Genomic DNA, 17,006 nt, shown 5'->3' on the forward strand with positions numbered 1-17,006 from the left:
TCTGGCTCTGTTCCTGCCTATCTTAAAGTAGCTACGGTCACTCCCCTGCTCAAGAAGCCATCACTAGATTCCTCTGTCCTAAAAAATTTCCGGCCAATATCTGTCTTGCCTTTCATTTCAAAGGTTTTGGAGAAAATTGTGCTGAATCAACTACAATGTTTTCTTTCAAGTAACTGTATTTATGAGGTTTTTCAATCTGGTTTTAAGTCTGCTCACAGCACTGAGTCCGCTCTTTTGAGAGCGTTAAATGATATCTACCTCTCTACTGATTCCGGAGACTCTGTGGTTCTTATTCTTTTAGATTTATCGGCCGCTTCTGATACCGTAGACCACTACTCAGTAGTATCAAGATTGGAGTCTTGGGTAGGTCTAAAAGCTAACGTTCTGAGATGGTTTCAGTCATACCTGTCTGATACATTTTTTTAGTGAAGCTGGGTCACTTTACCTCTTCTCCTGCACCCCTGACCTGTGGCCTTCCACAAGGCTCTATATTCTATCTCTATTTCCCTCTTTATTTTCTCTACATATTACCTTTCGGCTCTATTCTCTGTAAACATGGCGTGTCATTTCATTTTTACGCAGATGATACTCAAATCTATCTACCAATTAAAAGAAACAATTCCACTGCGATTACTTCTCTTGCGAAATGTTTAGAGGCGGTCAAATCATGGCTAGCCCAACATTTCCTCCTCCTAAATGAAGACAAGACCGAGGTAATTGTTTTCAGTCCCAATGAGAACTCGAAGTGTATAAGGCCTGATTTAGAAGGTTTATCTGTCTTTAGATCCTCACGGGTACCTAACCTAGGAGTTCTTGTTGAGCAGCATTTATAATTTGATAAGCATATCTCTTCTGTTATCGGATCCAGTTTTTATCAGCTCCCCTTATTGTCCAAAATCAAGTACTTTCTCACACCAAAAACTCTTGAAATGGCTGTTCACGCTTTTGTTACGTCTCGTCTAAATTACTGCAATTCTTTATATTGCGGTATATCTAAGTGTCAAATCACGCATCTTCAGCTTGTTCAAAATGCTGCGGCCAGACTTCTTTTAAAGTGTCGTAAACATGAACACATCACTACAGTTCTTAAATCCGTACACTGGTTGGGGTTTGTCAGAGAATAGACTTTAAAATTCTCCTCTTTGTATATAAATCCCTACACAACATATCCCCCGTCTACCTCACTGAACTTCTTCATCTCTACACCCCATCCAGAAGCCTACGATCCTGTGACCAGGCATTGTTGGTAGTCCCTCACGTTAGGCTTAAGCGTAGAGGTGAGCGTGCATTTGCAGTGGCAGGGCCTCCATGCCCCTAGAGATTAGAACGGCCCCTTCTCTGTCTGTTTTTAAGTCCCTGCTAAAAACTTATTTGTTTTCCTTAGTGTATTGACCACTGTGATATGGCCATTTGAAATTTTTTAATGGGTTGTATTAAATTTTTGTATGGTCTGTTTCTGTATATGTAGTATAATTTTGTTCTTCTGGAAAGCACTTTGGTCAGCCTGGTGGCTGTTGTAAATGTGCTATACAAATAAAATGAACTTGAACATTATAAATATACTTTATTATCATGAAAATACCTGAGAAGGCTTGAAGAACAGCGACAGAAAGGAACTACGCATGTTATGGTATATTTGGAGTTTCTGTGCGAGAGCACCCTCTGGCTTTCAGATGCAGCAGCATTTAGCCGTACTTCACTGAAGAACTGCTCAAAAAATGGGTTATCGTGGTGCGCTTTATTCTGGATTTATGGTCCAGCCCTAACATCATACATTAGATGTGTTGACAGTTAAACAGACGTCATTACGATACATATTTCAGGTTGTTTGGCATTGTGATGTCATATCGTTACACTCCTAACAGTGAGGAGAAGTGTTCCAGTCATGAGCACTTGGCCCGGGAGTCTCACCTGTACGGCAGAGTTCATGAAGCAGGTGTTGCCCAGGTTTGAGAGGCCACAGAGACCGGCTCTCTGGCCGTGGCCGCTCTCATCGCTGTACTCGTAAGAGCTGTACGCCGGACTGTAGGACGACAGGCCGTAGCTGGAGTTCTTCATACTGCGGACGGAGAGACAGCGGGGTTTCAATCCGCTCACAGAAATCGTGCGACGGCGAAATGCGTCAAACAAAAACATGCAGGGAAAGCAAGAGAAACACTGATCTGACACCTGCTGATCTGCCCTGACGTCTGCTCACACGCTTTCTTCAGAAACCTACAGTAACCCAAACCACCTGAACGCTACACCTGCCCATATTGCGTGTCTAACATCTGCACTCTTCATAAAGGATGATGACCAAAAACAAGCTGAAAGGCAGCAGAAGCTCTTGAAGCGTTTTCATGTCAGGTGACGAAGTCAGCTCAGAAGGTTCAGGAACAGGGCTGAAATGTTGCCACATCACATTCAAAATTCAGAAGTTCATTTGAGGGAACAAGCTCAGGAACCAACAGGGCTGTGGGATAAATGGAAATCAAAACACAATGGTGATGTGAAATAAGCAGCGAGTCTGCGCCAGAGCATGACCGCCGTCTCTGTGACCGCACCTCCGCTCTCCCCAATCACTTCTGCTGTCCCTACTGGAGAAATGAAATGCTACTTGACTGTTATATTGCCCATTTTATCTCACCAACAATTTCTAAGTCATCTACGAAGCATGCTCGCTATTCCCATTATAAAAGACTCGTGCCTTGCTCTGTGCGGCCGTAAAGGACGAGGCATTTAAAACTGATTTGTCTCTGAATGCGTTTCATACATGGCTTTGAACTTGATGCTCACGCCTGGCTTCGTATCGAAAGTCTCCACGTACACGTCTCCTCAACGAACAACCTGTGTCTCAATCGCTTGTGTTTACTCGCACCTTGATGCACATTTAAAACAAACATAAATTCAATCAAACTGATTTGCTTATTTTTTATTTGGATGAAATCACACATTTAACGCATTTTGTACTCATTTTGAAAATCTCAAATACTTAAAAACGAATAAATCAACCTAAATCACAATTTCTGCCAAAACATTTTTTTTTTCAAATGGCACAGCAATAAGAACCAAATGACCAAACGAGTAAAGAAGGCTATCCTACGTGAACTAAGTTTTCCTGATCGCATTCGACCCGCATTAAGACCTCTCGGGTGATGTAAGCCGGCCGGCAGCGCAGCATTAAAGACTTTCTAAAACCGAAGGCCGCTGAGTGTGTTTTTGTTTCATGGCAGTTGAGACTGAAAGAATAAAAAGGCGAAGTACAAACGAAACCTTTCATGTCAATTTAAAGTGCTACAGACGGAGAATAAACAATGCATGGACACAGACAACATTAGCTTTCTGTATGTTGATGTCTCGTAACACGCTTGCGTTGCTACTGGGTTCTGGGTTAGACCCTGCCCTGGAGGAGCTAATGTGTTCCTCCGGAATTAAAATTCGATCAGGTTCCTGCAGTGCGGACACAGTTCGTCCCGGAACTATGAAATCGTTCCTAATAACCGCACTAGACTGGCCTACTATAGCCCCTCCCACGCGTAAGCCACACCCACCACACTGTGCGCTTACTTGCGGCCGCTGAAGCTGCTGTTATGATCGTTTGTGAGAGATGAAGGGCAGATCTTTGGTAAAGCAGAGAGATTGGAAGCGCCAGATGACCTTCAAAAGAAAAGAAGAGCAGAAGTTACGGGAGATGACGCGAGGCGAGAGAAGAATGCGGCGAGAAAGCGCTTCTTCAAACTTCGGACGGATAACGGCTTACTTGAGCGCCGCGGAGGAACCGCGAGGCCACGTGCCGTTTTCGTTCTTCTGCTCGATGACCAGAACCTGCCGTGAGAGAGCGGAGCACAAACAAAGCACTCGTCAGTGTTGTCAGTGTCTCTATCCACACGACCAGAAGACACACACACATATATATATATATATATATACAGGTGCTGGTCATATAATTAGAATATCATCAAAAAGTTGACTTATTTCACTAATTCCATTCAAAAAGTGAAACTTGTATATTATATTCATTCATTACACACAGACTGATATATTTCAAATGTTTATTTCTTTTAATTTGATGATTATAACTGACAACTAATGAAAATCCCAAATTCAGTATCTCAGAAAATTAGAATATTACTTAAGACCAATACAAAGAAAGGATTTTTAGAAATCTTGGCCAACTGAAAAGTATGAACATGAAAAGTATGAGCATGTACAGCACTCAATACTTAGTTGGGGCTCCTTTTGCCTGAATTACTGCAGCAATGCGGCGTGGCATGGAGTNGTTCCAAATTATTATGCAAATGATATCTTTCTCTGGTTTTCCTAATTTGTCGATGCAAATGACAGTCAGTATAATTTTCAAGTAATCAACAGTTAGGGTACATTTGGAATTTTATTGAACAAACCTCCCACTGACAACAGTATTTATTTAAAAAATGAAAAACTCAAAATGCACTGTTCCAAATTATTATGCACAACAGAGTTTGAAAACATTTCATAGGTTGTAAAAAACTGAAAATGGTCATTTGTTGAATTTGCAGCATTAGGAGGTCATATTTACTGAAATCAAAAGCTATTTCAATCAAAAACATCCTAACAGGGCAAGTTACATGTTAACATAGGACCCCTTCTTTGATATCACCTTCACAATTCTTGCATCCATTGAACTTGTGAGTTTTTGGATAGTTTCTGATTGAATTTCTTTGCAGGATGTCAGAATAGCCTCCCAGAGCTGCTGTTTTGATGCTAACTGCCTCCCACCATCATAGATCTTTCGCTTGAGGATGCTCCAAAGGTTCTCAATAGGGTTGAGGTCAGGGGAGGATGGTGGCCACACCATGAGTTTCTCTCCTTTTATGCCCATAGCAGCCAATGACACAGAGGTATTCTTTGCAGCATGAGATGGTGCATTGTCATGCATGAAGATGATTTTGCTACGGAAGGCATGGTTCTTCTTTTTGTACCATGGAAGAAAGTGCTCAGTCAGAAACTCTACATACCTTGCAGAGTTCATTTTCACACCTTCAGGGACCCTAAAGGGGCCCACCAGCTGTCTCCCCATGATTCCAGCCCAAAACATGACTCCGCCACCTCCTTGCTGACGTCGCAGCCTTGTTGGGACATGGTGGCCATCCACCAACCATCCACTACTCCATCCATCTGGACCATCCAGGGTTGCACGGCACTCATCAGTAAACAAGACTGTTTGAAAATTAGTCTTCATGTATGTGTGGGCCCACTGCAACCGTTTCTGCTTGTGAGCATTGGTTAGGGGTGGCCGAATAGTAGGTTTATGCACAACTGCAAGCATCTGGAGGATCCTACACCTTGAGGTTTTCGGGACTCCCGAGGCACCAGCAGCTTCAAATACCTGTTTGCTGCTTTGCAATGGCATTTTTGCAGCTGCTCTCTTAATCCGATGAATTTGTCTGGAAGAAACCTTCCTCATTCTGCCTTTATCTGCACGAACCCTTCTGTGCTCTGAATCAGCCACAAATCTCTTCACAGTACGATGATCTCGCTTAAGTTTTCGTGAAATATCTAATGTTTTCATACCTTGTCCAAGACATTGCACTATTTGACGCTTTTCGGCAGCAGACAGATCCTTTTTCTTTCCCATATTGCTTGAAACCTGTGGCCTGCTTAATAATGTGGAACGTCCTTCTTAAGTAGTTTTCCTTTAATTGGGCTCACCTGGCAAACTACTTATCACAGGTGTCTGAGATTGATTTCAGTGATCCAAAGAGCACTGAGACACAATACCATCCATAAGTTTAATTGAACAATATAAAATTAAATGTTTACGACACTTAAATCCACTTTGCATAATAATTTGGAACGCAGTGTACAGTATATATATATATATATATATATACACACACAGTACAGCTTTTACTGAAGCCTGAAAGAAATAAGCCAGCCCGACAGGAACACTGCTACAAACATCTACAGACGTGACGTGTACGACACCTGTCCCTGATAGAGTCCAGCGTCCTGAATGGTGCTCTCCGGTTTATTCAGCGGTTCAAACGTGTTGCTCATGTATTTGTTCCATAAACGAGTTTCTTTCTCATCTGGGATACTGAATAACTTCCGCATCTCGCGCTCGATGGAGTCTGTCGGGACAAAAAGAGCTCACAAACATCTGCACACACGCAAGTCAAAGAATCAACATAGCAGTAAAAGTGAGCAGTTGTGAGACACACCATGCACTGTAAAAATGATTCTGTGTCGTTCTAGATTTCATGAAATGAATTGAGTAAACTTTACTTCATTAAATTGGGTTCTAGTTTCTTAAAGGTGCGATGAAGTGGTGTTGTTTATTGTATTATATTGTTGTATGAGGTCTACTTATGATGTTTGCGTGGTTTTTACATTCAAAAACATCAAAATCAATAAGTAATAGGCTATTTTCTACCCAGGTTTTGAGGCCGGCTCTGCAAACGCTCGGTTTTAATGGGCGTGCAGCATTGAAGACTTTATACAGTAAGTAAACACCCACTGCTTTGATTGGATAGCAGTTTGTGTAGCTGGAGCCTTCTGTGAATTTGGTTGGAGACGTAACGTTAGGTCACACATTAGCACCATTCACAGTTTTCGCACGGCATTAGTATTATCTGGAGACCTCTTGTGATTTATAAATGACCTCCCCACATCAGTATTTCATGTGACGCATTAGCGGACGTGATGGCAAGGCTCTGCGTATAGTTTGTATAGCCTATAGTTGTATTGCGTTTAATGATATATGACCGTACCTGTCAGCATTTGAGACCCGTGATCGCGAACCGGACAGAAGATCACTGTGATCGCGGGTCTCAAATGTTACGAGAGTTGCCATGATAAATAAACAAACGGGAGACTCCCGGTAACTTATGGATATCACCCAGCACCCGAAATAATACCAACACACTTCAAACAGCCTCCATTATTCGCAAACGGTGGATAAAACCTTGATAAATGATATATGAGCCCGCCCAATCACAGAGATGCCGATTACAATTATTACAAATGACTAGAGGTCCCCAGGTAATCCTATCAGGGCATATCATGTGATCTCCAACAAAGCAATAGTGACAAATATGTTTTACTCACATAAGATTGCTGCGCCATTCCTATCGGATCCAATATTGACGGCACAGACAGCACTGCTTTTTAATTCAACCAGTGCCTTGTTCACGAAGGAATCCTCGGAGAAATTAAACAAACAAACGCTCCATGTTTTCCCACGTGAGCTGGAACGTCTTTAAAAGTCAACTTTAACCACGCATTCCTAATATCAGAATCCGAAGGAAGGTTATGCAGCGACTGTGTTCTTCCACAACCTGGGATGGCACAATATTTAGCTATCTTTAACAGCATGTTTGTTTATTGCTTGCTCGCTCTATCTGGTTCCGCGCCACTTGTGGTACTTCAGTTCTGTCATGCGTGAACCAGTGGGCGGGGCTAGAGAAGTAGTGGAGGAGGCGGTGTTCAACCTATCAATGTCGTCATAGATAGGTGCATTCCAGAACCTGCCGTTCGCTGGGCCTGGTGTTAATAACAGATGTAATCTCAGTAACAAGGGCGTTTTCAGTCACTTACAGGATGTTCGAGTGAATACCATTCCCTCTTATATAACAAAAGCTCGGGTTAAAATTGTGATTTTAATTCATCGCCCCCTTTAAACAAAATTTTAGCTCAAATTATTGAGTGATTTCAACTTAATTTTATTGTGTTCAACCCACTTCAACTTGTAGAAAAGATCTTTACTTCATTATTTTTAGCGGTGATGTATGGAGCCAGAGATATGACAAAACAATCTGAATTTGAATTTCGTAAATCTGAATTATTGACAAGTGTTTTATAACAAAACTGAATATTATATGGGAGTTAAAATAGTTTTGAATTAGATTTTGATTTCGAATTTGAAATTTTTTTACTTGAATATTGAACATTTGAAATTTAACACAATTGATTTTTTTTAAGGCAGAGTTTTATAGGCATGCATTTTCAAACAACATATTTTTTGCTCTGAATTCTTAGATTGCAAATATCCAGTTTTTTTTTAATACAGCCTCACGTTTTCAAGATGAAGAAATTCGGAACATCAAATTCAATTTTCTAAAATTCAAAACGCAGAAATTCAGATCGTACAGAAAGTAGGTCAGAGGTCGTCCACAGGGAAGAGTAGAAGATCTCGGAAAAGTCCAACGGAGCGCTTTGGCCACAATGGCCAGTTATTTGTTCTTATTATCCAATGAAACTCCAAACATGCTGTTTTGGAGAGTGGAACTTCTTACATTGCAATAAAAAGGATTTACATTTTTCAAATTGCGACCACGCCCACAAGACTACACGGGTTGATCGTTTGTTGTTGCTGCAGCATAGCCAAGCTCATACCGCTGCAATCTTAGGCAGCTGCCCGGGATGTGTGCGCTCACTGCCTGCGTTTTTGCCTGCTGTGCCTCCACTGTTTGCGCTCACTCCCAGCGTTTGCTGTTGGTGCTTTTACCCACTGTGTGCTTAGTGCACGCTCGCTGCTAGCTGCCCCACTATGCGCGCTGGCTTCGAGCGTTTGTGGGTGCATATACATTTAATATATTAGACATGTGGGTTTGTGGGTCCTGCAAAGTCAATGACATACGTGGCACGCTGCAATAAAAGTTATGTACAACATTTAATGCTACAATAGAGAGAAAATGAATAAACTATGTAAGCTACAGACTGCATTTAGACTGAAATAAAAACTTTAATAAAAAATAGTGTGTAATAGTACTGTTGTCTATTCTTTGGCTAAAGGAATTTTTTTGTCAGTGCAGCCAGCATGCCAGTCGTAAACATTAATCATGTTTAATCAAATCTTATTTTCACTATATTATGAATGGAATTTGATCATAATGGCTGACAATGCCAGATATGTGTTCAGCTAAAGACTGAACACAGACAAACAATGAGATAGAGAAATGAGGAGAAAAATATAAAAGCTATTGTTGTGTTATTTCTATGTACATTTTTTAAATGACAAAGACTGCAGTTTTAAAGTACTTTTATTCATTTATTTATATGAAGTACAAGTAGCAATGAGGTACAATTAAAACAAAAAGATTTTCATTTAGCAAACGAACACACCTCCATCTTAAGCTAAATATAGCCTACTTTGTCAACGCAAAATAAAAAAGCTATCAGTTTATGCGTTTTAGTGAATACAGTCTAAATGAAATAAAAATAAACACATTTTCTATCTACTATACAGTAGCCTGCAAAACGAACGCAGCAAAATGCACCTGGATATTAAGGTATGGCGTTTTCAGTCATATATTACTCAACATATTATTTATAGTGAACTATATCCACAAAAAACTTACATTATATCCTGAGGAATAAATGCTCTCTTGTTATCATTATCAAAATGTTTAATCTGCATGAAACAGAAAGTGCATAACCATACAAAAACACGAACATCATGGTTGCTTTACTGACAAAACGGGAATATAACATAGATCGATAGATTTGTTGGTTCAGCAGAACGTCCAGTCGTTGAATGTGTGGTGTAGTGGTCTGGCACAGCGGTTAGGTGTGTGCTCCTTTCTGACTGACAAAGACTGGAATCGGCTCTGGTCATAAGAAAAAATCTTTACGTGTGTTGTGTCCAGATTGTTTCAGCTGGTCGTTAAATGTGTCCTGGATCAAAGTTATAGCATTTCAATACACTATTTTTTTATTACAAAAGTTATTATTTCAGTCTGTAGCTTACATAGTTTATTCATTTTCTCTCTATTGTAGCATTAAATGTTATACATAACTTTTATTGCAGCGTGCCACGTACGTCATTAAGCGGGTTTCCATCACTCTGGTTTTATTCGCATTTTGAAGTTTCGCATCAGAAACGAGTGATGGAAACGCCAAATTTCGAATTAAAAACCCTTAATTCGCAAAAAGTTTTTACGCTCGCTTGAGGTGGTTTTTCAGTTTTGCGAAAAAGGGTTAATGCGAATAATGGGAGATGGAAACGCATTTGCCGAATAAATTCCTCCAAAAAGCCACGTAACTGCACTATGAGACGGCGTAACCTGACTAACCAGAGAACTGATCTTGTTACACAGCATGAGAAATGTTGTTACGGTCATTCTTAAATGCCTGAGCAAAGTCGTCAAAGTATTCTGTAATTGCCTCTTAGAACTGTCACGACTGTGTTTCCCAAACAGCAGACATCCACAAAAGCACCGCATTTATTGTGTTTCGTAATCGTCTGCTTGCGCAAGTATTATTCTATATGAAAATCATTATATTCAGTGGCTTCTCTTACTTTTCTTACTGATATTTAGTGGCAGTTTATTAGGAAGTGACGGTTGACTATTTGGATGGAAACGGTGCTTATTCGAAAATGTTTTATGCGATATTCCAATTTTGCGCATAAGCTAAATTCGCAACTTTGGATGGAAACCCGGCTATTGACTTTGCAGGACCCACAAACATTCTTTATAAAAATTGTATACATGTCTAATATATTAAATGTATATGCACCCACAAACGCTCGAAGCCAGCGTGCATAGTGGGGCAGCTAGCAGCGAGCGTGCACTAAGCACACTGTGGGTAAAAGCACCAACAGCAAACGCTGGGAGTGAGCGCAAACAGTGGAGGCATAGCAGGCAAAAACGCAGGCAGTGAGCGCACACATCCCGGGCAGCTGCCTAAGATTGCAGCGGTATGAGCTTGGCTATGCTGCAGCAACAACAAACGATCAACCCGTGTAGTCTTGTGGGCGTGGTCGCAATTTGAAAAATGTAAATCCTTTTTATTGCAATGTAAGAAGTTCCACTCTCCAAAACAGCATGTTTGGAGTTTGATTGGATAATAAGAACAAATAACTGGCCATTGTGGCCAAAGCGCTCCGTTTGACTTTTCCGAGATCTTCTACTCTTCCCTGTGGACGACCTCTGACCTACTTTCTGTACGATCTGAATTTCTGCGTTTTGAATTTTAGAAAATTGAATTTGATGTTCCGAATTTCTTCTTCATCTTGAAAACGTGAGGCTGTATTAAAAAAAAACTGGATATTTGCAATCTAAGAATTCAGAGCAAAAAATATGTTGTTTGAAAATGCATGCCTATAAAACTCTGCCTTAAAAAAAATCAATTGTGTTAAATTTCAAATGTTCAATATTCAAGTAAAAAAAATTCAAATTCGAAATCAAAATCTAATTCAAAACTATTTTAACTCCCATATAATATTCAGTTTTGTTAGAAAACACTTGTCAATAATTCAGATTTACGAAATTCAAATTCAGATTGTTTTGTCATATCTCTGGCTCCATAGTGATGCATTATCGGTTTCGGACGAAATAAAAATATAGGCCGAAATAGTAGTCGAAATATCCGGGGCACACACCCTCTCCCTTCAGTGCTCGTGCTCACTCTAGCTGTTTTCAAAGGACGATCATGTAAGCGTGCCATAACAAAGGCTAAAACTAATAAATATAACAAGAACAGCTCAAAACCAGCGGACAGAAAATGACACGCAAGCTCTGTGTGATGTGCGACTGCGCGTGACCGGCTTTATGTTTCTTTATTGTCAGAGATCACACACATTGACTCGTGCATGTTTTAAAGCCAAACTTTAAACGCAACAAACTCTTCATATGTGAATTATCAGCAGAACGATCTGTCAGTAAGTGATGATGTTGATCACGTGGATGCTGATATCACTGAAGCTCATTTTAAGCCTCTGTGTTCTACCTGTTGTTTTCATTCAAATGATTGTGCACAATATATAAACTTCTTGTATTAGCAAGGGCTGAAGAGTTTGACTAATTAATCGAAAATTAATTGTAATCATCAATTTTGGCTTCAACAATTACAAAAACAAAATAATCGAGGTAAAACGATTATTGTGCCACATTCCATTTTGCAAGGATCCTCTCTTTTCTCGTGGTATAAATCCACAGCGCACCCCTTTCTTTTACAGTGGTTCAGCTGTGCTATTTCTTTACATTAATTTTTCAGTTGAATTCACTGTTTAAAAACCAAGTTATTTATTTTCTATGTTGTTTTAAAAGTTAATGAGTAATCGTGTTAAATAATCGGGATCTCAATATAGGCCAAAATAATCGTGATTATGTTTTTTGTCATAATCGAGCAGCCCTAGTTTGACTATAACTTGACTACTGTTATGCATAAAATAATTCTAAAACTAAAATAGTTAGATTATTGGTAAACAAGTTATATCTGATGTTTAGATGATTAGATAAAAAAAAGTTTTATTTGATAGTGTTGCAATGACCAAGGAAAATACATGTTGTATTGTTTTAAAATATGTTCTCCTTAATATTTGTGATTTAGTGTCTGTAATTCATACAATTAAATAAAAAGCGATAAAAAGTAATTTTCGGTTTTGGAATTGGTTTTCGGCCAAGTGCATCCTAAATTTTCGGCATCGGTCTCAGCCCACAATTTTCATTTCGGTGCATCACTCATTATTTTGTGGCGGGACTACATAAATTGTTTTTGTCACTTAGTGAACAGTTGATTTAGAGTTCTGAGCATGAGTCATTTTTGTGAAAGTGTTATTAATGTGCTTTACAATAAATGTTCAGGTTATAAAAGAGCTCATGATGTGTGTTTCTGAACAGTAATGAAGCTAATGCCAGTGTTGAGACAACTCTCATCCAGTACATGTTGCAAACAAGAATAAATGTTAAACAGAAGTTTAAGAAGAAGTTAGTTGCAATACTCAAATTAATATTTCTTCTCGATTTATTTACGTTTACCATGTGACATGTGCTGAAATAATTTAGCTTAACTTACAAATATATTGTGTAATATTTTTACCATGTGATTTTTGAGATTTGTCACCCGTGTTCATAGAGAAATGTTGTGTGAAGTGGCGTGTTGTACGTACCGATGGTGTCAGCTTTGCTGAATCTTCTGGTGATGACGTTATCCATGTTGCCGTCTTCACACAGCTTCAGTTCGGTGAGGTAAACTTCCACCTTACAGTGTTTGACAAACATGCCCTGCTCCACCACCTGAACAACACAAGCACACTCAACATCACTGCGTTCACACACACACTCGACTGAATGTAAAGCACAGCTGCGAGTGTGTCAGGTGAGAGTTTGTGTTGATACGAGTAACAGAGACAGAAAGTCTTATTATAGTAACAGAGCTGAACAGCTGAAGAGCGGCAGGCTATTTATTTCAGTCCCTCTGAACCTCCGTCACAATGAATATCTGTGTCAGAAAACATCAAACCGCAGCTCAATCCACACCGACACCTCGTAAACCCGCCCGCCCGCACAACCCCCGCACCGTCATCACAGCGGGTTTGACCTCAGCTGCCGTTTGTCCCGTTTAAACTCAACATTAACCTGACGGTCCCGTCAACCCTCGGCCCGCGTCCGCACCCCAACAAACTCTTCCCAAAGCCTCAGAAGAGAGAGAGAAAGACAAGCGAACCTCCTGCATGCTGCTGCGTGTAGATGAATCCATGCGACCGTGCAGTCATGTGGTGACCGAATGAGAACAGAAATAGAGCGGCTACTCGACACCCCCCCACCCCACCCCACCCCACCCCACCTCAACAAACATGGTAAGAAGGGGCGTCACAAGCAGCGGACGCCATGACACAGAGAGAAAAACCCTGATGATGAAGAGCGCTTTCCCCACGTATCAAACACACAATCCCGTTGTAAATGGCCATGACTGTAACGGGAAGGCTTGAGATCGTCCCACTGAGGAAAACACGAACGACACGATAAGGAACTCTCTAAACACAGAATTCTCTTGAAAATGATCAGAATACAAAAACTCTTAAATACAGCTGTCGCTATTCTGATATATTGTGTTAACGTTACACACACGATAATATGTGACCCTGGATCACAAAACCAGTCTTAAGTAGCGCGGGAACATTTTTAGTAAAAGACAAAAATACATTGTGTGGGTCAAAATTATCGATTTTTCTTTTATGCCAAAAATCATTAAGTAAGGATATTAAGTAAAGATCATGTTCCATGAAGATATTTTGTAAATTTCTTACCTTAAATATATAAAAACTTTATTTTTGTGAGTAGATGGTCTGCCACAGTGCCCCTGATTAACAACTTCAAAGGCAATTTTCTCAATATTTTGATTTTTTTGCGCTCTCGGGTTCCATTGTTTTAAACGGTTGTATCTCAGCCAGATATTGTCCTATTCTAACAACTCATATATCTATAGAAAGTTTATTTATTCAGCTTTCAGATTATGTAAAAATCTCAATTTCGAAAAATTGACCCATAAGACTGGTTTTGTTGTCCAGGGTCACATATGTGAAATCCAGCCTGACGTCTCATGGTGTGATAATGTTTCATGTTCAAATTTCAATCGATGACATGCTTATATATTTTCACTGATTGTTATTTACGTCATGTAGATGATTTTATGTAGAATGAGCAAAAAAACAGACTTGAGCTGGATTTTCACAGTCACGGACACACAGCGTCAGTATTTTGTTTTACACGTCTGAACTCTCTCCGATTCCTCAAACGTAGTCAATTCAAGATGACTTTGAAAGACAGCATACGTCATTTCTTTACATTTCCCGGACAGGGATTAGATGAAACCAGCACTAACCCTTAAATGTCCTAACTGAACTAAGTATTTTTTTTTCGAATAAGCATAGCAAAAAAATAACGTTACTGTGGATTTTGTGAGAAAACAATGGCGCTAATATTGATTTTAGTCTAAGACTAGTCTCTAACCCTGTACGGGAAGCCACCCCACAGTGATTTCACTCTTGTGTGGTGCGTCTTTACAGGTTGTATTGGATTTGATCAGGTTGGGTGGGTTTCGGCAGACGTACCTTTCGAGCGATGGGTTCCTGTCCTTCCGCCAGGCCGTACCAGCTGACCAACTTATTCCAGCCCTCGGTGGGCACCAGAATGTAATCCAGCTCATCGATCAGATGCTCTTTAATGCCCTGCACGTCTCCAACTACAAACACACAACGTGACACACTTCAGTCATTCCCACACAGGACAAAACCACATGGTGATGAACCGAGACGCACCTCAACACAGTCACAAGCGCTTTTGCTTTACGTGCAGGGAACGCAGTGACATCATGGCGGTTGTCATGGTGACGGTACTTACGGTCTGAGGCTTTGAGTAGGCCCGAGCTGTCCACCGGCCCGGGATAGACGTTCTGATCGCCCATCTGAAATTTATCCCAGCTGTCAAAGCCCACATACTTCTTCCACTGCTTAAACCAACGACTGTCCACCAGATACCTGCCAAAACACAGAATCACATGCACGCGCACGCGTGTGTTAAACAACACGAGCCTTCATCCATCAACACACAGGTCCTGAAGTAAAGCACTGCATTCTCAGGAGAAACAGACGCTCATCTGAATGTCACGACTTCTGTCACACACAGATACTGCAGCACGGTTCATCCTGATTCAACAACACAACGTTGACTGATCACATCTGATCACCAGCTTGTCATTACAACACACACAGTCACACATACTGTACATCTGACTGAGAACACAGCTGCTGAATCACGCAAGCGAAGGAAACACTTCAGTCGCTGGTGTCGTAACGTTATTGGGTAAAGTCACGACGCGTTGAATTCGTGATCCCCTGTGTCTCACCAGGTGTCGGCTCTGCGCAGCGGCGTCTTCAGGAGCGTCGCGATCTCTCCTCTTTGCGTCTCCACATCCGCCGCGCCGCCTTCCGCCATCTTCAATAGCGCACTGCATGCTGGGAAGCGTTACGTCACCACGCACGGCGCCGACGACTGGACGTACGACGCAGCGTTCTAATCCACACGTGTCAAATACAAGGCCCGCGGGCCAAATCCGGCCCGCCCCCTCATTTTATGTGGCCCGTGAGAGTTTACAAATTATTGTATTGTTATTATACATTTTATGTCCACGACCTGAAAATGCAACTCAACTTTATTACCTGCGCGATGACGACATCTAGCCAGTAGGTGGCAGTGTCCGTATATATCGCAGAAATAAACCCCTCCAGTGCGATCAGGTTGTTTCTTGTTTCACACCGGAGGGTCTTATTTCGCGATAACAGCCGGCTGCTTGTACATTATCCGGCTTATTACACGGGATACTTGCCACATGAGAAAAAAACTGGACATGAAATGTGAATTTGTAATATTTTATTAGCTCATTTTTACTGAATGCAGACCTAACAGGAAAAGCTGTTTACTTTCGGTTTTAAGGTAAGAAACGACGTTCAGACGTCACGAACATTCAATTTGGTTTAATAATTTGTAAATATAATGTCATATATGTTATTAAAAGACATATTTATATTTAATTTGTCAAAAAAAACCTGTCAAAATGATTTGTTGCGTCCGGGTTACCCTGTGTTATTAGTTTTGAGAGGTTGTTATCTGGGAATAACGAACCTGCAAATGTAGCGACTGGCCAATCAGAATCAAGCATTCCAACGAGCCGTGTAATAAGTGAGTGATATGATATATAAATATTAATTAGATTACATCGTGTCAAACAAGGAAAAATTGATGCAGAGGGGAGGCTTTTTCAAGAGGGATGGGAAGGCAAATACATGTTTGTGCTTAATGAAAACAAGCCGGTGTGTCGTCTTTGCCAGGAGGCCATCCCTGTTAAAAAAACAGCATATGCTGGTTTGGTATGTTTTGATGCTTGTTTGTGCTGGTTTAGCTGGTCATGTGCTGGTCCGTAGCTGGTTTAAAATGGTCCAACCAGCATCAAAACATACCTAACCCACCATATACTGTTTTTTTCAACATGGGTGGCTGTGCTTAAAGAATACAGTACAATTTACGTCGGCACTTCGAAACCAAACACGGAGCAAAGTATGCTAACCTTAGCCACCTAGAAAAGCAACAAAAGGTACAAGACTTGAAAAAAACTTACATTTTTGGCAGAATTTGTTTGCAAATGTTTCTGCAAAAAGTGATGCAGCCGTGAAAGCCAGCTTTATTGTGGCTGAAGAAATCGCCCGAGTTACCAAGTGTTTTTCAGAAGGTACATTTTTAAAGCAGTGTATGCTGAAGATATGT

General features: G+C 40.7%; 1 protein-coding gene across 2 annotated transcripts in view; it reads right to left on the reverse strand.

Moving 5' to 3' along the window:
* Window positions 1-15,698, reverse strand: part of LOC130547519 (ubiquitin carboxyl-terminal hydrolase 15-like) — a 29,338-nt gene extending 13,640 nt beyond the window's left edge. Inside the window, exons 1-8 of one of the 2 annotated variants that reach the window (XM_057323489.1) lie at window positions 15,592-15,698; window positions 15,087-15,223; window positions 14,798-14,928; window positions 12,854-12,980; window positions 5,947-6,092; window positions 3,740-3,804; window positions 3,547-3,636; window positions 1,912-2,059 (exon numbers count right to left, since the gene is read on the reverse strand). In XM_057323489.1, the coding sequence (XP_057179472.1) occupies window positions 1,912-2,059; window positions 3,547-3,636; window positions 3,740-3,804; window positions 5,947-6,092; window positions 12,854-12,980; window positions 14,798-14,928; window positions 15,087-15,223; window positions 15,592-15,680 (933 nt within the window). In that variant the 5' untranslated portion in view covers window positions 15,681-15,698. The remainder of the gene's footprint in view (window positions 1-1,911; window positions 2,060-3,546; window positions 3,637-3,739; window positions 3,805-5,946; window positions 6,093-12,853; window positions 12,981-14,797; window positions 14,929-15,086; window positions 15,224-15,591) is intronic. The other variant, XM_057323490.1, reaches the window with a different exon arrangement.
* Window positions 15,699-17,006: the final 1,308 nt, after the last annotated feature.

The sequence above is a fragment of the Triplophysa rosa genome, linkage group LG24, assembly GCF_024868665.1.
Source record: "Triplophysa rosa linkage group LG24, Trosa_1v2, whole genome shotgun sequence".
Lineage (NCBI taxonomy): Eukaryota > Metazoa > Chordata > Actinopteri > Cypriniformes > Nemacheilidae > Triplophysa > Triplophysa rosa.